The sequence below is a fragment of the Apium graveolens genome, chromosome 11 (genome assembly GCF_009905375.1).
Source record: "Apium graveolens cultivar Ventura chromosome 11, ASM990537v1, whole genome shotgun sequence".
Taxonomy (NCBI): Eukaryota; Viridiplantae; Streptophyta; class Magnoliopsida; order Apiales; family Apiaceae; genus Apium; species Apium graveolens.
Genome location: NC_133657.1, coordinates 188,941 through 209,880, shown reverse-complemented (window position 1 = coordinate 209,880; position 20,940 = coordinate 188,941). Strand labels below are relative to the sequence as shown.

The 20,940-nt window shown below is 35.2% G+C and overlaps 3 protein-coding genes across 5 annotated transcripts; 1 reads left to right on the top strand and 2 right to left on the bottom strand.

Moving 5' to 3' along the window:
• Positions 1-1,662: 1,662 nt before the first annotated feature.
• LOC141697500 (F-box protein At3g07870-like) lies at positions 1,663-2,880 on the bottom strand. Its single transcript, XM_074501906.1, has one exon. It carries the CDS (start codon positions 2,878-2,880, stop codon positions 1,663-1,665), a length of 1,218 nt encoding a protein of 405 aa, XP_074358007.1.
• Positions 2,881-9,178: 6,298 nt separating this feature from the next.
• LOC141697993 (acyl-coenzyme A thioesterase 2, chloroplastic) lies at positions 9,179-12,596 on the top strand. Its single transcript, XM_074502583.1, has 5 exons — positions 9,179-9,735; positions 9,888-10,065; positions 10,903-11,366; positions 11,931-12,059; positions 12,214-12,596. The coding sequence occupies exons 1-5, from the start codon at positions 9,367-9,369 to the stop codon at positions 12,397-12,399; spliced, it is 1,326 nt and encodes a 441-aa protein (XP_074358684.1). The 5' UTR covers positions 9,179-9,366; the 3' UTR covers positions 12,400-12,596.
• A 1,362-nt stretch (positions 12,597-13,958) lies between these two features.
• On the bottom strand, positions 13,959-19,078 carry LOC141696865 (formin-like protein 1). Of its 3 annotated transcripts, none has more exons than XR_012564515.1 (5): positions 16,996-19,077; positions 16,693-16,898; positions 16,121-16,365; positions 14,801-15,664; positions 13,959-14,407 (listed from the first exon to the last, which is right to left on the bottom strand). XR_012564515.1 is itself a non-coding variant. In XM_074500998.1 (4 exons), exons 1-4 carry the CDS (start codon positions 18,609-18,611, stop codon positions 14,861-14,863), a joined length of 2,871 nt encoding a protein of 956 aa, XP_074357099.1. In that variant the 5' UTR covers positions 18,612-19,075; the 3' UTR covers positions 14,681-14,860. The 3 variants fall into 3 exon arrangements, 1 of the variants encoding a protein (XP_074357099.1); XR_012564516.1 differs by lacking the exon at positions 13,959-14,407 and adding an exon at positions 14,681-14,721 and having other exon boundaries at positions 16,996-19,078; XM_074500998.1 differs by lacking the exon at positions 13,959-14,407 and having other exon boundaries at positions 14,681-15,664; positions 16,996-19,075.
• Positions 19,079-20,940: the final 1,862 nt, after the last annotated feature.

Here is a 20,940-nt window from a genome sequence, read left to right as displayed (position 1 = left end):
CACTTGAACGACTTGGACGACTGTTGCCTATAGTCAAGTTCAACTAATCCTTCTCTCTTTCTCTTCCAGAAAATCATCACAACCAATTAAGGGTGGGTGCCTGAGATTATTTTACATAATGAATTGAACTCATTATTTATTCGGTTTTGGAAGAGTGATTTAACCCTTGTAATTGTGGGTCTCAAAAGCTTATACATTAGCAGTGCTCATGTTCATCGTATCCTTGCTACCGATTAAATAAGTTCTCCCGTCTGCATATTAAATTCCAATTAGGCAAATACTAGGTCTTTGCACCCTGCACCTCTGTCTTAATTTTTGAATCTTTTGCCATTTCAGATGGAGAAATGGTCTATTTCTCTGTGCAGTGAACTGGTTGAGCTATGGGTTGCTTCTCTCTCCATTGCATGTGTTTGGCTCCATATTCAACGTAGAAGCTGATATTACTGCCTTTCGGACAACAAGAATTTGCTTTCCTGTGTATACGACTATGGTATGGAAATAAATTTGAAAAATGAGGATTTTACTTTTATCCAGATTCCAATTTTTTAGTTACCATAATTAAAAAGCCCCATGTCAAGTAGTTTATACTATGACTTCACTACTTCAAAATCAATGATCAAACAAAATTAAAGATTATCCATATATGTTATTCATCTATATATATCGGTCTCTTTACTTCTCATCTTTCTCGATGTCAATTTTGACTTATTCTCAACGTATTTATTCCGTTGGAAGCCATCAAAAAGAAAGATGAGAAGGAAAAATTGATGACTATTTTAGTTTGTAACAAAATTACAGATACAGTATATATATTAAGTGTTCCTGCTGCATTGCTGCTAGTGACATGCACAGCGACAAACATTGCATACACTTTGCAGTTGACGAATACTTTAGAGTGCTTATGATGTGTTTCTGAACTGCTGAGATTCGCATCTTCATCGGAGGTGTTGAGCAGTCGAAAAAACATATGTTTGGAATGTTGGATGTGTCGATCTAGCTAGATCTTATAGAGTACTTAAATAAGTTAATATACACATAAACACACCCAGAATATAAGCATTTATAAGTTATAACCATCTAAGACTGCTAGGGCTATAAACACAGGGTGGCTAACGAAAGTCGATGTCACCCCAGGGTTATAAGCATAATTAACTAGGTTTTAAACATTCCATACTACTGTAGGTCTGGGGAAGTCTTGATTTGGAACCTGAACAACTTGAAATGCTAAGCAGGATGAATTCTTCACTGTTTGACAGATTGCTGGAGTTGATCCAATATAAAATGCATAGTTCCTAAGTTAACCAGTTGAGTTTGATGGATGGTTTAAAGTCATAGCTAATGCGTACTGCACCAAGACAACAACTCTTAGTGTCTTCTGTGTGCTTTTGTTAACTTACCTCAAATGTTTCAGTTCAGTATCTGAAATTGAGTAGACAGATACGTCAACAAGAAGCTGAACAAATCATATAAACAACCTGCTGACATTGAATATTTGAAAGGAAGTTTCTCTCAAAAATATTGGAAAAATGATAATTCATCAACATCTCAGTTTAAAGCAATCATTAATTTATATCAATTAGATTTTACTTAAAAGTTCAGAACTACGACAAGGTTTGCTCAATATGGCTAGTACAAAAATACATCATACTTCCCAATAGCCCTCTATCGACTCCAGTTATACCTAGCTGAAGTGACCAGGGCCTCTACCGACTCCTCTAAATTCAAACATCCAGTTTCCAACATAACTTCTTGACGGAAATTTGATGAGTGAAGTATGTGACCCTTGAAATCATCCAGCACCCTCAGGTCACCAGTCTCAAAGTTGGTAAATATCTTGTTCTTTTGATGGTAAGTATAGAAATTACCACTCTCAGACTTCATCAAAACCGATCCATCCTTCAGAAGTGCTATGGGGTACAACGCGGAAGCATTCAGTCCACCGGGAATCGAGGCGATGAAATTGCAGTCTAAAGTCCAAGACTCCAGCACTCCATATTTCTTCATCGACCATATGCTAAATTGGCCAGAAACGGAGTTATCAAACACACAGAGACACTCGCGGAACACCCCAACGCTCATAACCTTGCAGTTTTTGATATTAGAAGGAATCGGGATCTGATAGTGACGCTCTTCCTCAATGTTAAATGCAATGAGAGATGTGATGTTTTGCAACTCGTTATCAAACAGCCAATGAAAAGCTCCTTCCAAGGTAGCAGCAGCAATAATTTCCTGATTGCTTGGGTAGGGGAGATATCCCACACTTCTCCATTTATGGTGATCAGTCCCAACAGTAATAATCTCAGCCTCTGCTCTTTTTTTATAAATTAGGTGTGGCGGATTCCTTCTTGTTGAAATTCTCAGAACCTTGTAGGAACGAGAACGTGACCCAAAACCAAACCCGTAAACCTCTTGATTAAAAGTACTGAGAGGATTCTCAGACTCGATTTTGAGTTTTGGAAGGCTATAATACTGTCCCAAAATTGGATTGCACACTACAACAAACCTATCTAGCAAATGTATATGACTAGGATCTCTATCTAGTATGAAAGTATCGTTATGATTAGCTAAAACCGACAAACAAAGCAAACCATTACAAGATCCGATGACTTTGGTCTGTCTGGGAAATCGAGATATATAAGACTTACGATATCCGTTTGCCAACTCAAGCAAGTGAACCCCAGAAGGATTGTCGAACACAATGGTGGTAAATGGGGAATCAATGCAAATTGTGGTGTAATATTCATCTGAGATGAGTGTTTTGAAGAATTTGCATACACACCTGCATGCATGGATGGATGAAACTGGAAGCAAGGCTAAGATGGACAAAAGGAGTCCAATTGGCAGTGCGTCTATCAAATTCACTTCCTTCGCGGCCCTCATTTCTACTGTAATTTTTATTTTTGTGCTCGAAAGACAGACTAATTTGTGGACAGACCCAGGAACAATCAAGTCCTATTTATGGTTAAAAAAGTTTAAGATAATCTCTTTAAGATTGTATAAGATTTTATTATTTAATCAAAAAGATGGAACAATTTAATTAGATCTTGCAATAACAATAAATTTAGAGATATCTTTTCCACTATTTTCAATCTGTTACGCACAGAAACGGAGATGACATTATATTTAAGTTTGTATTTTTATGAGTAAGTTTGTCCTTTTATTCAACCACCTTATATATTCCAGCAGCTACTTTTTGTATTTGTATCGTTTTTCAATTTATTATATCTTGCGTTAAGAATAAATTTAGAGATATCTTTTTCACTATTTTCAAACCGTTATGCACGAAAACCGAGATTACACTAAATTTAAGTTTGTATTTTTTTGCATAAGTTTGTCCTTTTATTCAACCACCTTATATACTCCATGTAGCTACTTTTTGTGTCTCTATCGGTTTTGAATTTGAACTGCACGTATCTCCCGATTATTATCGTTTTTTGAGAGAGTGTTTGACATACATTTGAATATAAGTTCTATCATTTTTAAAAAAAATATTTTTTCTGAATTAAAATAGAATGTTTAAACTTTTTTTCAGAAAAAAATATATAAAAAAAATTATAAAACTATATTTTCTATCTATCTTAAAAATATGTGCCGAACATTTTTTCAGAAGTGATAAAATTGGGAAGGATGGGGGTATTATTTTTTACAATGAAGGTAAATTGTATGATTCAGACATTTTCCATTTTTCTGTTTTTCTAAAATTTTCTGAAATTTTCATTTCTAAGAAAACAGTTGAAAATTGAGAGAATATGTTCCAAATGCTAAAATAATACATGGTCAGTTTTTTGTCTTCTTAAAAACATAATATAGATGACAAGATAATTTTAGTAAATATATAGAAGAGCAACTAATAAAATAATTTTAACGTTTCACATTTTAATTGTATATACGTATTTTTTTAACATGTTTAAAAGATTTCTTTACATAAAATATAATTAAAGATGACAAATAAAGTATAAAAGCAGTCTTTTAAAATAGGTTGAATAATGAAACTTTCTAATTATATGACTCTAAATATATAAAGATTTTGTAGCTTTTATTAAATATTTCAATTAATAATTATATACAAAATTTTTAAAGAATCTTATACGAAATAACTCATAACTAAGTTGTAATCAAGAGTTTCTTCTTTATTTTTCAAACATATAAGTTCTTAGTTATAATATTATTAAGCTTTCTCTTATAATGTAAATTTTAATATTAATCAAATTACAAAATATTTGTTAAAAATTAAACTATTCTGAAATTTTTAATACAAATATGTATTATCCTTAATTTAAAAATATCATATTAGATTATAAAAAAATTATAAGGTTCATAAGTTAAATTAGTAGTATATTGGTTGTTTACTATATTTTTTTGTTAACTTTTAAAGTAAACTTACAAAATTGTAAATTGATCATATAAATTTAAAAAGATAAAAAACTAAAAATGTTTGTGTGGTAAGTATTTAAGTGGGTTAGGTGTTTAACGAGAAGTCGTGTTTATCACTTTTCTAGATTTAGAAAATATCAAAATGTTGTTTTCCACACTTTTCACATATGTAGTTATAATTTGGAAAACACGGAAAACCGTGTTCTCTATTTTTCCAGTTTTTTATTTTGAACTATATCCAAATTTTATAAAAACTGAAATTTGAAGGAATAACTTCAATTTTCCATATCTCTGCAAACATAAAAAGAACTTGTGAAGAACAAAATATAGCTAATCTTTGATGCTTGAGAAGTTAATACGTTAATATTCTTCAACAATCCAGGCCGCAAAAGACGTGTAAAATTTTCAAAATATGGATTATTATCGGTCATCTAAAGTTTATATTTAATACATCCTTCTAGATTTTTTAGATAATAATTACTCGTCAATCAAAATAACTAAAATTGATATAATATATTCGATTCTCATTAACCCCAAGAATTATTGTTACAACACATTTTAAGGTTAGCAAATTAAAAAAATTAAATTTTCACTGGTACATTATTAATAAAAATAAACGGTAAATTTGGTCTGAATAATTGAGAAGCAAAAATTAACACATTACGCTTGGATACTTATAATAATTTGGTTTGAATTGCGAAAAAATAATACTTTATGCTTCGTAACTTACAAAGAAAATTTGGAAGACAAATAATTTACTACAATTTTCATGATATTGACCAGTCCAATACGAAATAATTAGGTTTAGGATATGATTTTTTTTCAAACTCAATTATATTATTTATTTCAAATATCTAATTTACATAATTTCATGTGAGTTGGTTCAGTTATTTAGCGATATCAAGCACTTAATTTATTTTTAAAATTAATTACATGAGTAGGTGGAATATTTATATGTTTAAAAAATCACAAATTCGGTTTTATATGTATAATGTGTGTTTCTTGTCATATCATTTAGTGTAAAACAAAGAGATTAATGAGGCTAAGATTATAAAAATTTTCTTTACATATTTAAATGGCATGTTTTCGTGTTTGTAAATTACGAGTTTTATGTATCAATATTGATTAGAAATATAATGTATATATTATATTATATGTTAATGCTAGTAAATAGCGTGATGATAATTTATAAATCGGGAGTCGGTCAGTTTGTATTAATAAAAAACCGGAAAAATACTTCAGAGATGCTTTGGACGATTAAAATTTGTAATTGTTTTAGTCCAAGGTATTCGATATTCTCTTGAGAAATATTAGATAACTCGAATTTATTTTAAACTAATTTTCAAAGATCGTATTCACTCAACTATATTAATTATTCGAACAATAAATATTAACTCAAATGTTCATTTAAAAAGAAGAAGTATTCTCCAACGATTATTTTATTAATAATTACAATTATTTGATATTTAATTAAAGATTAATTTAAATATTTAAACACGAATCAGTTGAGTAATATTATTTCAAATACTTTTTTAAAATATAATTATTCGATATATAATTATTTAATAGTTATTACTTAATTATTAAATATTTATTAAATGAGTAGCCCATCAAATGATGTGGTCATTGTAACATCTTATCTGAGAACTCAATAAACAAATATCAATGCAATTATTCATTTAGAAGTCATGTTGACTCAATATATAATCTAGAATATGATGTCTGAGTGTAAATATTCGAAGCCATGTAATCCAGATTAAGTGGAGTGAATCTTCAACTGGTAAATAAAGAGAAGTATCAACTGTTATATACGCCAGCCTATCAACTGCTAATCAAGTGACTATCAATGACTAAGGTAAGCTCTAACAAAATGACTTCCAATGGCTAAGGAGTTCTATGACTAACAACTATCAATAGCTAATGCAGATTATAGCTACTGATCGTGACGTGATAGTGGTCAAAAACTAATATTGTCACGACACATGGGCTCATAGGTATCTCAGAAAAGAATATGAGAAACCAAGACAAATTTTGCATGTGATCTTGAATTCTGAAGAAGAAGAAATATCCATTTGCGTGCATGGTAATTTGGAGAGATATTCAAGATTGTATATCAAGATAATATCTATCCTCACTTGTCAAGTATCGCGGAAAAGAGAATGAGGAAGCAATCTTGCAAGGCCTCGAAGACTACAATATTTTTAGTCTAGCAAACTTTGTAACTTAGTGATATATAAACCAAGTAGTAGCAGTGTTTCACTGAAAAAATAGGTTCTTCATTTTCACAGGACTTTAGAGAAATATTCTCCTCTGAGTGAAACACTGAAAACCGCAGTTGTGAGATTATATTTGTAATTATAACAGATTATTTCTTCAAAAATAAACCTCAGGTGGCAAGTCGAAAAACAACCCACCTGAAATTATAAACATTTGTGTTCATATTTCTTTTTCCATGCACACATTAATTTAAAAAATTTAATTTATATTCAACCCCCTTCTACAAATTAACTTAAGTTAATTGTTAGTCAATAACAAGTATGTATCTACTAGAGAATGCAAAGTTTTGGTGGTGCACTCGAATGAAAGATGTAAGAGCTGAGAGGGTGACGATTATGGCATGAGAAGCACTTAAGTAAGAGTTGAAAGATCAGTTTCTACTTCTTAATATGGCTTGCATTGCAAAAGAGAATCTGAAAGCGCTGAAACATAGTGCTTATATTCGGGATTATGTGTAAGAGTTCAGTAGTTAGTTACTAAATATCAAGAACATGAGGAGGATAACTTGTTTAACTTCATGCTTGTTTTGAAGCCTTGGGCTCAAAATGAGTTACATGGGAAGGCTATCAAGGACTTCGCAACGTCGATTGCTGCTGGGATGGGTTAGTAGATTACAAGCTTTCAAGTTCAGAAAATGGGTCTAAAGTTGTGGCCACTGTTGAGGGCGACAAAGGGGCTAAAAAAGACAAGAAGAAAAAGCGCAAAGAGAAGTGGGGCGATGAGGATGGCCTAGATAAGTGAAAAAGGGTTGTTATCTTTGTGGCGGCGCACATTTTATGTGGGAATATCCTACAAGAAAAAATATCAATGTCTTGTTGGTTAAAAAATTGAGGAACAGCCAATGATAAGGCCTGGATCATTGCGTTTGGTTAATGTTGTGCAGGTTGTTGAAGATACTCCAAATATGGGGGCGTCGTTTGAAATAGAGTAAACATTTATTGGAGGCTAGCACGCGAGCCTAATGAGCCTTCATAATTGAGCGACAACACCTAGGTTGACTTAATTGTTTGGGAAATAGGCAACAAGTGGGTGATCAGATTCTTGTCTAATGGGTAACAAAGTCAGGCTGGTGGGAGGCATGCAAAAATACTGATTTGGTTTGTTTGGATCGTTCGAGTTAGTGGAGTGACTTCATAAAATGGGCAGCGACATCACAGCCTCTAAGGGGAGCTAGCATTGAGGCGTTTGATTGAGTTGTTAACATGGTGAAGGCGGAATTGAGGATGGTAATGATGTTGAGGAAAAACTCAAGTCAACGAGGACATTGACTCAAGTAATGTGGAGGGGGGTTGTAAGACTTCTTTGCTGGACATGCGTCGACAACTTGAGTTGGATGAGACGTCGCTCGGTGAAAGCCAAGGCGACTGGGCATGACGACTCTTAGTCGGCGACAATTGTGGGCGCAGTCTGGCTAACTGGGGTGACCGGGGCTACGGGTTCTGTTGGACATGTTGGTGCTACTGGTGACAGTCTTAACAACAGCTAGTGTGTGTGTAGCAAATCACTTGATGACGATTTCGATGAGTCATAATTGTTGGATGATAAGGGAAACTGGGAGATAAGATGGGCACAAGTGGCAGACACTCAAGGAGCTGTTGCAAAGCATATGGACAGTTTTATAAACTGTTCGGAAGTTATATAACTGCCTTGGAGTTTAAATTCGTGACTGAATTTTATGTATATTACGCATTTAGATGTAAACATGTATTGCTTGTATAGTAGAAATATAAGCAATAATGTGGGAAACACTTGTATGGAGAAAAATCTAAGTGTATTGTGGATAGATTACATGAGAGATAGAAATTGGTGGAGTAATAGCGTTATGAACTACTGCCATAACTTTTGTGTTCTTTGTATTTATTGAAATAATAATATAAAGGTTGGTTTTTGCTGTAAATGTTACGTACTTAGTCTATTTATACTTATGTGAGGAAACTTGTTGTTCTTATGGTGCTGATGTAGACGCGACTGTCGGGGCTGACGAAATTGCTGAACAACAGAGGTACGAGAGTAGGCCGTGTAGGCGATTCAAAGAAGAGAAAAGAAGAATACGCCTGTGATACCTTTCATGTCCCGATTTAAGATTTTAGAGAATTATAGAAACAAACATGATTCACAATTTAAGATGCAAATGGTAACTTTTTAGTGATTTTGAAGGAATAAAAATTAGGCGTTGAAGACGAAGTTAGTAGTATGTGAAGAAAATTAGGGTTGCATATTAAAAACAGATCGTACAATTTGTATTCTAGTGAAATATGATATTTATAATATAATTTTATTTAATAAATTATTTATTAAAAAATACAAATCAATTACTCTTTTTACACGAGCGTGCGCGCGCGTGCATAATTTATATTTTTTTTTCAAAATATGTAACTTCTAAAGCACTGATTTCTTTAATATAAACAATTTGTCAAGTTATAGGCCGTTGCATGCAGAGCCCAGCCCAGCCCAGCCCAGCCCAGCCCACAGCTGCAAATTTATTGGCCGTTGGGATAATTGGGATAATAACTTGGGTTTCTAAAAAACCTGCATAATCAATTCAATTCATAAAAATATCTATATGCTTAATAAAGATCATACCTGAACAATGAACCAAGTAGCACCAATTCATCATCCTCTTCGATCTTGAAAATTCATGAACCTGTGAACTTCCAACCAAAAAGTTGGTGACCAAAAAGTCAAAAACTTGATCTTTCTTGAAATTTTCTTGAAATGAATTCAAATTCTTGTCCTTCAAATGCAATTCCTGTTGTTTCAACCTTGACATCACCTTTTGAAAAATCTCCAGATGAAAACAGAAAGCCCCTGAGTTTGTGGCCTGGAATGTATCATTCACCTGTCACAAATGCTCTGTGGGAAGCAAGGTCTAGTATTTTTGAAAGACTTCTTGATTTACCATCTGATGCTCCTCCTCAGAGTCAATTGCTTACAAGAACTCCTTCTCAGAGCCGCACTGCAATTCTTTACAATTTTTCTTCTGATTATATCCTCAGAGAACAATACAGGGATCCCTGGAATGAGGTCAGAATTGGTAAATTGCTTGAAGACCTTGATGCTCTTGCTGGCACCATTTCTGTAAAGGTACCATCTTTTTAATTTTTATTTTTTTCCCCTTTTTTGATTATTTGTGCTAGTTTTGGACTTTTAGTGATCCAGATGTTTGTTTTAGAAAAGGGGTTTTTACAATCTGCTTCAGTTTTGATATTTGACTTGTGTTAATTCTGTTGAACTAGCATTGTTCTGATGATGATCACATGACAAGGCCTCTGTTGCTGGTTACGGCTTCGGTTGACAAAATGGTTCTCAAGAAGTCTATCAGTGTCGACGTTGATCTGAAAATTGCGGGAGCTGTTATCTGGGTTGGGAGATCCTCCATTGAGATTCAACTGGAAGTCACTCAGCTCACAAATGGTAAGCTGTTGACTTTGGCATTGCAAATTGCCTACTGGATAGTTAGAATATACTTAAAACCAACTCTATATGGAGTTGTTCCTCCTTTTTTAAAAAAGAAAGGTAAGGTCTTCAATGTGGAGTTTGTACTACTTTCCTACCAACCTGCATTTGGCCATGTGACTATTTATGTATGTTTATAGAGGAACTATAATCAAGTAAATGTTTTTTAGTATGTGATGCGACTAAAAGGTAACTCACTTGTTGAGCCCGATTGGCTCCCTATCACCCAATTCTATTGGATATCCACTAATAATTTTATGCATAAGGGGACACAATATCTCGATATATGGTCATTGCACGAACAATATAAACATACCTGGACAAAATATCTACAAACATTGTGGACATACCTGGATACAATATCTGGATATATGGTTACTGCAAGAACGTCGTAAACATAGCTGGAGTCTCGATAAACCATGAAGTTGGATTCTTCCGGTTGCACTAAAACAGTGCCAGCTTAATCATAAATTGTTCTAGCTTCTTATTTACTTCTAGTTATTTCTCAACCCTGTTTATGAAAATGGTAGCATGTTGTAGAAGTGCACGGTATATTTATATGCTTTTTTATTGATGACTTCGAATGGCTTCATTTTTAAATCATTGATCCCTCCTCAATCATGGTTATACTAATGGACAATGGCCATCTTATATAATTTTTGTTCCTTTGTTGTGGCTAATTTAATGATCTAAACCTGTGATAACACCAATTCCAATTGCATCACCTCTCGTATTTTACCTGAAATAGAAGTAGATTCAATTGACTTGCTTTTGACGTGAAAAATGTTATGGCAGGGAGCACTGATACATTGGAATCGGTAGCTCTTATGGCCAATTTCATATTTGTGGCTCGTGACTCGAAGACGGGGAAAGCTGCTCCAGTGAATCGACTTTCTCCAGAAACTATAGAAGAGACATTGCTTTATAAAGAAGCAGAAGCAAGGAATGAACTGCGTAAACAGAAGAGAGGAGGTGACAGAAAGGATATCGAGAACGGGGATAGACTTAAAGCTTTACTGGGTGAAGGCCGTATCTTCTCTGACATGCCAGCCTTGGCAGATCGAGACAGTATTCTTCTCAGGGATACACGCTTGGAGAACTCTTTGATTTGCCAACCACAACAAAGGAATATCCATGGCCGAATTTTCGGAGGATTTCTAATGCACCGAGCATTTGAATTGGCATTTTCAACAGCATATGTTTTTGCTGGCATGATGCCATGCTTTCTTGAAGTCGATCACGTAGATTTCTTAAGACCGGTGAGTATTGCCAAGTAAAGCTAATATCTAGACATCATCTACATTTGTTAGCTCAAAAACAGCAATGCTTTTTAAAAAAGAGTATAACTTTAAGCTTTAACAGATTTGTTTCCTCCCTTTATTTGGCATTAAGTCTTCTCTTCACATCAAGTCCACAGAAGTTGATGGGAGAGAGAAATGTTCTTCTTTCACTAACATGGAAAATGATCCTTGCTAAATGTGAGAGAAACATGCTTCTTCTCTCACATGCCCTTTTTACTAGCTGATAAATGAGCTCGATGGTAAATATGCCAACATATTCAGATCATGAGACCCCTGTACTAACCTCTATAATCATGACATTTCCTCATCTTCTCATTATATTGTTCGGTGTCTGGCTATTCCTCATTGTAGTAATTACAAGACAGGCATTACCGAGTTATGTTAGACAAACATCAAGGGTTCTCTCTAAACAGTATTAAATCAGTGGAACAGCTGGTGGAACACATCTCTACACACATTCACGTTTTAACTTCGGCGTTTGCATTATTAAAATTAATGATCCCCCTTTTTTCTTTGGATCAGGTGGATGTTGGAGATTTTTTACGTTTCAAATCATGTGTCTTGTACACGGAATATGAGAATTCAGATAAACCTTTAATAAATATTGAAGTTGTCGCACATGTTACAAAGCCTGAGCTGAGGTCCAGTGAGGTATGCCGTTGTCCCGATATACATATTCGGCTACTTGGTAGCAAAAAATAATAATGGCATTTCATTCATCTGATTTTTGTAAAACTAAATGACTTCTTATGTATGCAACCGAGATTGTTATGTTTAACTTTGTGTCTGTGTACCTTTGGAACAGGTGTCGAACAAATTCTACTTCACATTCACCGTGTGCACAGAAGCAAAGGCCAAGTCTAATGGATTTAAGATCCGGAAGGTAGTCCCTGCTACAGAGGAGGAAGCACGTACAATTTTAGAACGCTTGGATGCCGAACCAGTTGATAAAAAATATGAAAGAGTAGATATATACATAAATAACTGTTAGATAACATGATAACAGAAAACAAGGTTCAAAAGTTTGTAATGTATCTGAAAGTATTACCATGGTCCATGGGTGCAGGGAGAAGGATTGGAGTTTATTTATTTGATATTAACATATGCATCCATTGTAGTACAAGACTGCAATACCTCACATTACTGGCTTGTATATGTTTATTTGAATACAGCATCTGCAATTACTAACTGAGCATTACAAAATGACAGGTTTAAGTAAAAAACTTAGCTCAAGTTGACTCGATTTACAACTGCCAAATTGCAAATCCATGTTCTTGTACATTACGGAGTTTTAACTTGTTTTACCTCTTGATTTAAAGAATCGTAAAAAATGTTTTAAAATTTTGATTGAATACACACCCTCTTAAATTCTGTGATTACATTCTTCCTCCTCCTCCGTAGCAGCCCATCTTCAATAAACTTTCAAGAAGCTCAGAACCTGAGCTGAGGTATGCATTGCAGAGTTACAGGTTTAAGTAAAAGACTTGGCTTAAGTTGAGTCTCAGTTTACACATGCTAAATTTCTTCTAACCTCTGTTTCCTTGAATATTATAGAGTTTCTTGTTTAGCTTTATTATGTTGGAGGGGGGGGGGGGGTGTCTTGCAAGTTGCAACACTCATTATAGTTTCGCTTGATTTTCTGCAGCATTTTACCATTATAAACAACTGAATACAAAATGTCAAGGCCCTGTCACTAGCAGTTGTAATTTAATCATGGCTATAACGTGCTCCAACAACACAAGCCCAAAATTGAACCTTCTCAACACTGTGTTTGCTAAGCAAGTCACATATTTTTATATAAGATTTAGATCTCACAAAGTGGTAGTCTTGCTTCTATTGTATAAAATAAAAATTATGTTTTCAGGAACATATGATCATGGCCAGTTTAATTAATTGGATTAATAAAATTACTAGAGTTGTTAGTTATGATAGCATATATATATCCTTCTGCATTCTGATATTCCATCCTTCATTATTGGCATGGATCCAAAGTTAATTTAATATGTGAACACAAGCACATGTTATTATTATATGGAGTCCTCCTCCAACAGCTAGAATCAAGCCATCTCTCAACTTCTCAGCCACATGCTTCTGCAGGAACACTGGGTTTTTATATTATGTTAACCAGGAATTTTAGCTTGTTCTTTGTATAATATAATGCATGGTTTTCGAAAACTCGAGTGAAAAACAAGTAGTGAATATTAGAAAGCTACTTCTTACCATGCACAAGCCTTAACTCCCTATAATCATGCTCATGAAGTGTCAATCTTGTTCACTTGTTTTTGTGTGATTGCTTTTTGAGCAGTTGTTAAACTTTCAACTTTTTGTTACTAAATACAATTATTAACTTGTACTATATCATTGTACAAATATTTGTTGTTTAAGTAAATGTTGATGCAATTTCTTTTTTAAAGGGAGTATCAAAACTGGTTCCACTAGATTGATCACTTTCAGCTTTTGTTTGTATCTTTCCCCTTTACCATATTGAGAGAACATTTAGCCCTTTTCTTCTTGTAGTTTTTAATGATATGAATGAATTAAAAGGCAACGGTCTCCACTTTAAAAGTTAAAGGGTAAAAACATTAAAACGTTATGAGCTTTAGGGGATACCAGTAGATCTATGCATCATTTTGATTGCACTCCACCACCACTTGGGATTCCCTTTACATGCACCAACCACTCCCATTTCTTGAACCCACAACATTGTCTAATTATCAATATACTACCATTCAAGAAAGGTGCCAAATGGCTTCTTCATCATTGCACCTTTTCTTAAGGCCAAGCACACATATATGTAGTACAAGAATCCCGAAAATCGGCCCAGTATACCAAACTCCAAGTAAGAACTTAAGGGAAGAACTAAAATTTATGATAACACTGGTGAGATGTTATGCTTGTACCAGGGAAAACACCATGCTATACTAGAAAATCGAGTGGTCCTGCTGCTAAATGAGGTCCAGAATTTGATTCTCCACTCCCCTCCACTTAAAATATGTCAACTACAAAATAACATGTAATACTTGTTCAGAAAAAAATTACAACATAAAGTGCAAGTTCTCAAGTTTTCTGAAATGAAGATAACAAGTAGTTTCAACTCCTACATTATACCAACTACTCATTTCAACAGACTGAAGTAGGGTTATTGTGCAAAAGTAGTCCTATTAAATAATGATAACCATGAATCAGTCTGGGGTCTACCTCGTTAACATAAGAGATTTCCACATCCAAATCCAATTTATTACGACGTTGGAATCGGTCTGGTGTTTGTCATCTCCATAGCAACAAATTTCCTCTATATATATATCGATGGTAACTACAATTTTTCAAAATCTTTTATATGGATCTATATAAATACAAGGAAACAAACAACGAAGTAACAAGATTACATTTACCTATATTCTGGCAGGAGACCATCCTAAAAAGGCTCCTCTTATCCTACGAATATGTAACCACTAAGGAGATGAACTTTCATCAGACGAAGAATTGTACTGCCTCCTTTCTGAAAACCCAACAAAACCCGGAGGCATGGTTGGATTCACTGGTACTGGAAATTTGTGGGCAGAACTGACTATTGTTCGCTCATTTATTAACCCTACTTCCTTGCAAACACGATCAAGAATCGTTAAAAAGTCCCTGACAACCAAGAATATTCTGAAAGGATGAGCTTCTTCCTTTGCGGAGTTTCCATGGAAGTATTCAGTGATTTCTTTCACCAAAGAAAGTGCAACACTTTCTTGAGCTTGAGTTCTTATGATCTCCTCTTCTGCCATTTTCACAAAATTGCCCATAGATTTAGAGAATCCTCGACTGCTCTCATCAGATTCCAATGCCTGTATCATCCGTACAATTTCCGCAATTTTTCCAATTCCTCTTGAAAGCTTCAAGACATCACCACTAAGCACTTCTGAATCCATGGATGCAGCTTTTTTCACATTTGTAAGGTCCAAGCTGATACTTGATACAACCTGCAAGCCAAGCTTCCTCAACTTGGCATCATCTGCGGCAGTAGGTTGCAAAGTTTGGTTGGAATTAGAAAGGCGAGCACCTTCGCTTCTTATTATTTCCTGGACCACAAAATGCAAAAGAGTCGTTTTCCCATCTGCACCCTTTATATCAACGAGCTTAAGGAGAGTATCAAGCTTAAAAGCCTGGGCATCACCACGATTTGTACCAACATTCATGCGGTTTCCCGTTTTCAGAACAGCTTCCAAAAGCTTTAGAAACATCCTGCTGGTCCTAAGCTCCTCACATGCAGCCTGTTAAATTGAAAAATCTAAAGCGTATAAATAAAAAATACATTGTTCTTAACTAGTTCACATTAATAAAAACATCAATAAGAGACCGAGGAATCTTGACAATAAATTAACCGTTGCATATAACTGAGTACTTTTTGTCAGAAAGAAAGAGAACTAATTTGAATAAGCACCCATTGACATTTTGCATGAATTTGTTTAGAATTCTAATCCTAAACACAAGTAATTAACCTACTTGCATTGGGACCTAAATGTAGCAAGTTAATAAATCTGACTTGCTCTTGCAGAACAGCTTAGAACTATCAGTACTTAGGCAATCAGATATTCGAACATATGATCTAACTTGCTTTGATCCAAAATCAAATTTTAGCTCGGAAATTTAAATTTTAAGTCCACTTACATAATTAAACCTACGAGATAAATAATATAGTGAATGCAAAAGGTATATCAATAGCTTACCTCCAGTGTTTCAAATGACTTTTTGAGGTACTCAACCTCGGATTCAAAATTGGACACGTAGAACATAGCCTCGACCCTTTTGAATGCAAAAGGTATATCAAGCATTGACTTCAAAAATTTCTCACCGGGACCAAGCTTAAAAGGAGAGTCATCTTTATACTCTTTGAGCTTACGTTCTTCCTCTTTCGTAGGAGCCATCTTCAATAAACTTTCAAGAAGCTCAGTTCCGAGGTTATCAGCATTGCCTGCATAGAAGAAGAAGAAGAACACGTTGATATCTTTCTTCATATAATACTTGAATTCGGTGAATATTGATTGTGATTGATTAACCGGTGATATTCTTATTGTAAGAGATTTTTCTCCTTTTCTACCTATTCAACAAAAGCTTCTTGTCAAATTCCATTATGTTTCTACTGTTCACGGCATATGATCTAATAGTAGATGAATGTATTATGTGGCAAATATACGACGGACTTGAGATCTTAAACTTCACATGTATATTACAAATTTACAATAGATTATGATACAAGAAAAAATGTCGTTGCACCAACAAGTAGGGGAATGGGGTATACCTTCCAAAAGAGCTTCACACACTTCCTCTATTGTAACATTAAGGGCCCTTAGCAAAATGGCAACATTCTGTGACTTCTTGGGATCAAGTACTCGATTTTCTTGGCCTGAAAAGGGAAGAACTGGACGCCAAGCTGTTTCATTTGGAATCACAGTTGGAGTTGGTTTATTCACAACAAACAATGTCTCCATCATCTCCTCATTCAATCTGCAACAATCATAAATTCAATACATGATTAACTAACCAAATGACATAAAGCAACTACAACAATACGGTTAAAATTGAACGAGTAAAGGAATGTTACTTGAAGGAGCTTGATCTAAGGTGATCCCACACGGTTTCGCGATCAGAGCTTGCTCTAACTTTATCCCAATGCAACGGCTTCAACTTCAATTTAGGAGTGTCTTCATCCACGTTGTCAGTACTTTGAGGCATTTCTATAGGGGATATCAATGCTGGAGTAGCTAAATTCACAGGTCTAGAAGGTGCAGCCAAAACCGGTGGCCTCAACACCGGCTGAGCATTTTTGGCACTAGGTGTTTTCGGACTTTCAGAGAGTCTTGCCGGTGGTAGGGGTGGCGGCGGTGGTGGTGGAGGCAATGACGGAGCACTAGAAACATCCCCAAAATTGTCAACTCTAGCAGGTGAGTGCGAAATCGGATCAGAAGCTACAGGAGATGTTGGTGATGAGCTCTGACTTTTACTAAAATTATCAATTTTAGCAGGTGAGTGTAAAACCTGATCAGAAGATACATGAGATGATGTTGGTGATGAGCTCTGACTTCTACTAATGTATCTTTCCGGTGATGAAGAAACTGGTGAAGATGCAGCTGTAAAACCAAGGTGTGGTGGATGTAATGCACTAGTTACTCGATCTACTGATGATAATTCAGTGGAAGCTCGCTGTGAAGAAGCTCGAGATGATACATTACTCAGATCATTCATTTGAAGCGGGACTAATTCAGGTGACTTAGTTCTTGAAAAGTGTTTAGGACTTAAACTAGCTGGAGGAGAAATACTCAAAGAAACAGACCTAATTGGCGAACCACCCGAATCAGAAGGAGTATAAGAAGATGAAGATGAAGTAGTGGATTCAATTTCTCTTCTCTCATCTTCGAAATTCTTTGGCTCATACAATGTCCTTCTTGATCCAGTACCAATTGAGCCTTTAGGAGAGTAAAATTCATCATTTTCGTCTTCTTCTTCTGCGATAAAAGGCCCTGAATAATCTGCATTTTGAAAGTTTTGTTGTTGGGGTTGTTGGCCACTGAGTTTAAGTTGTGGTAGTGGTTGCAAGTCTGGTGATTCCATTTTTCTTGAACTATTGGCATTGTTACTATTCGAAATGTTGGTGTTTGCGAGAGTGCCTAAATAAAGAAACTCAGAGCTGGTTTGAGGTGATTTCCGGGGAGGAATTCTTGGAATTGGATTGGTGGGTATGCTTGAAATAGAGCTAAGATTACTGGGTGTTTGTGGTTTTTGATGGGCGTTTGAAAAGTTTTGATTTTTACGCTTACGGATGTGGAGGAATATTACAACTGCGACGACGGCGATGGCGGCAATGACGGCGGCTACGGCGGTAAAGATGAGTTTTTTGGAGATGGGTTTTGGAGAAGAGGCTTTAGGGAGTGAGAGAGATGAGACGTTGGCCGGAACGGAGGAAGAGGTGGTGGTTGTGGTGGTTTCAGGTGTCGGTGGTGGTGGTGGTGGTGGAGGTGAAGAGTAGTTTGGGAAAAAGGGGAGTTGGTCTGCAGGAGGAGTGGTTGGGAGATTAGGGGGTTGTGAAGGTGGGATTGAGTCTTGTGGGAAGAATGGTTGGTGGAGAATGCGACGGTGGCGATGGCTGTGGGCGGTGGTGGAGGATTTGGGTGTGGAGGAGGATAAGAGAAGGAAGAGGAAGAAGATGAGTTGTGTTTGCATTTTAGCGAGAGAGAGAGAGAGAGAGAGAGAGAGAGAGAGAGAGAGTAAATGCAGTGGTCTGAGCTGTGGGGACTGGCGAACCTCAACAATCTTTTTAGAATCAAGAATGTGCCATTTTTCCCCCTTGTGTTTGAGGTGTTTTTGTGTAAATGAGGAAGATGATAGAGCTGCCTGCCTGCCTGTGGGGACTGTGTTTTGTCACTATGAGATTTAATGTGTGTGTCTGTGTGTGTAAGAGAGGGAGAGAGAGAGAGAGAGGAGAGAATGGAGGGTGTGAAATGGTGAAAAGTTTGTGCTGCAACAACTACAAGAGTAGATTTTAGTAGATGATCATCCAGTACTAGATGTCTATTTGAGTAGTCCTATAATGATAGTGTGTTTCTACTTGGATACAGCTAAGATTCTTTCTACTATTACTATCTCACTATCTGTGGTGTTTCCTTCATTTTCTTGATTTCTTCCTCTGTTCAATTATTTGTAATTGCAAGCCAATGGATGTTCCGTAATTGTTGCAACAAATCCGCCCATTATAACAAACTCTTCATTTTCAATTTTCAAATAGCAACGACCATTAGTCTTTTATTTAGCCACCCATTTTGACAACTCACTTAATTTTGTTACAGTGCTATATTTAATTCATTTATTAATACTTGTAAATTTTAAAAATGAGTGGAAATAACCAAAAAGCTACTCACAGAGAATTCTTTAACCAAAAACATGGAGAAAATAATTATTTTTATCGGGAATTAAATTTAATATAATTAAATAAATAAAAGGGAAATTAGTGTTCAAGTAGGAAGGGAGCCAAATTATAATAATAGTATTAAACGAGAAGAAATTCAAAATCATGGAAAGAATAATAGAGCGACTTTACAACATACGCATTTGTTTGTCATTATATTGATACGCAGTCAATTCAAATATAATTTTTCCACTACACACAAAATACTTGATAAAATTATAAAGTAGTGAAATGATTACAATTTTATAATAGAAAGTATAAAAACAAAGTATACTTTCAGCCACTACCCACTAATATCAAACAGTCAGTCAATAACACAGCCTTGAACTTTCTTGTTATGGGCGTATGGACATGGACATGGACATGGTGAAAAACAATACTAGGACTTAATTGCATTAACAATTACACTATAAGTCTCACAATTTATTATTCAAATAAACTATCAATATTCAAATTTACTCAAAATGGAAGCAAAGCCTAATCTAAAATCGAAACTTATTCATAATTCTCTAATCCTCAGCTGAATATCACGAGAGGTGCCGAGGAGAATCAACGTGGATAATGGAATCAAATTAAGGCAGTAATATAATAGGCCCAGGCGTGGGTGCTGGGTAGAGAGGGAACCCCCCCTTGATTATATTTTTACATTGGGGGGGAGCCCATATATAAGGCACCGACAGACACCTCCAAAACACACCGCAGAGTTTGTAGAAATATATGCTGCAAATAATATACTACAGCACAATCTTTCTATGAGAACCTGCTATGGATACACTCATACAGCATGCATTATGCAACGACTATATATGTACGTTAACCACTGCCTCTCCCTCATCTCACTGACCACCATTTTATGTCACAGTGTACACATTCATGCATGTCTATTAATCAATGTATATTATTATATACTAATACAATAACAAGACCGACCCATAGCCATTCTCATAAGCCATGAATCTCTCCCCCACTTGAAACAAACTTCCCCTCCTGCTTCCCTAACGTCGTTTCTTTCTCGATTCCTTCACCTTGAATCTAGTTATATATGCTACTATGCTCTGAGCCTAAGGTTGAGCCACATCATTCGGACCAGGTTGGATCGAATTCCCGATCTATTGACAGACCTGTTTCTTTATTCTTTTGATAAACACCACCTGAAACTCTAGATGGGCGACTAAAAACTGACAAAAACAATGACTCGCTAACATAGTTATGTAACAAAGTACAAGTCATCTTATTTCATGCTACCTGAATAGGCTAATACTTACTTTTCACAAGGAAGAAAAAGAAGAGACACGATTACTGAAGTAAAGATACGAATACTAACCAAATATGAATAAATGAATTCAAAATGATAGACAACACTTGCATTGACTAAAACTAATAGTCCTTTCACACTGTCCGACAGAGTAAAAGATCATATGTAAATGATCTTTGAATAACATTATAAAGAGAGCTCGAGGATTAAAGGTTATAAACATATAGTACTACTTTATAGAAGAATATTGCTAGTATAAACATTTCAATGAAAGAAACCTTTTAGAGTATGTCACGAAGACTGTGCTTGAATATAAATTACTCCCCACAAGA

Bases quoted from the DNA above. Each gene is read 5' to 3' on its own strand.
- LOC141697500 (XM_074501906.1), bottom strand. From the start codon at position 2,880: ATGAGGGCCGCGAAGGAAGTGAATTTGATAGACGCACTGCCAATTGGA.
- LOC141697993 (XM_074502583.1), top strand. From the start codon at position 9,367: ATGAATTCAAATTCTTGTCCTTCAAATGCAATTCCTGTTGTTTCAACC. The intron at 9,736-9,887 runs GTACCATCTTTT...CTGTTGAACTAG, and splicing joins CTGGCACCATTTCTGTAAAG to CATTGTTCTGATGATGATCA. The intron at 10,066-10,902 runs GTAAGCTGTTGA...ATGTTATGGCAG, and splicing joins AGTCACTCAGCTCACAAATG to GGAGCACTGATACATTGGAA.
- LOC141696865 (XM_074500998.1), bottom strand. From the start codon at position 18,611: ATGCAAACACAACTCATCTTCTTCCTCTTCCTTCTCTTATCCTCCTCC. The intron at 16,366-16,692 runs GTATACCCCATT...TCTTCTATGCAG, and splicing joins GTGTGAAGCTCTTTTGGAAG to GCAATGCTGATAACCTCGGA. The intron at 15,665-16,120 runs GTAAGCTATTGA...TCAATTTAACAG, and splicing joins AGTCATTTGAAACACTGGAG to GCTGCATGTGAGGAGCTTAG.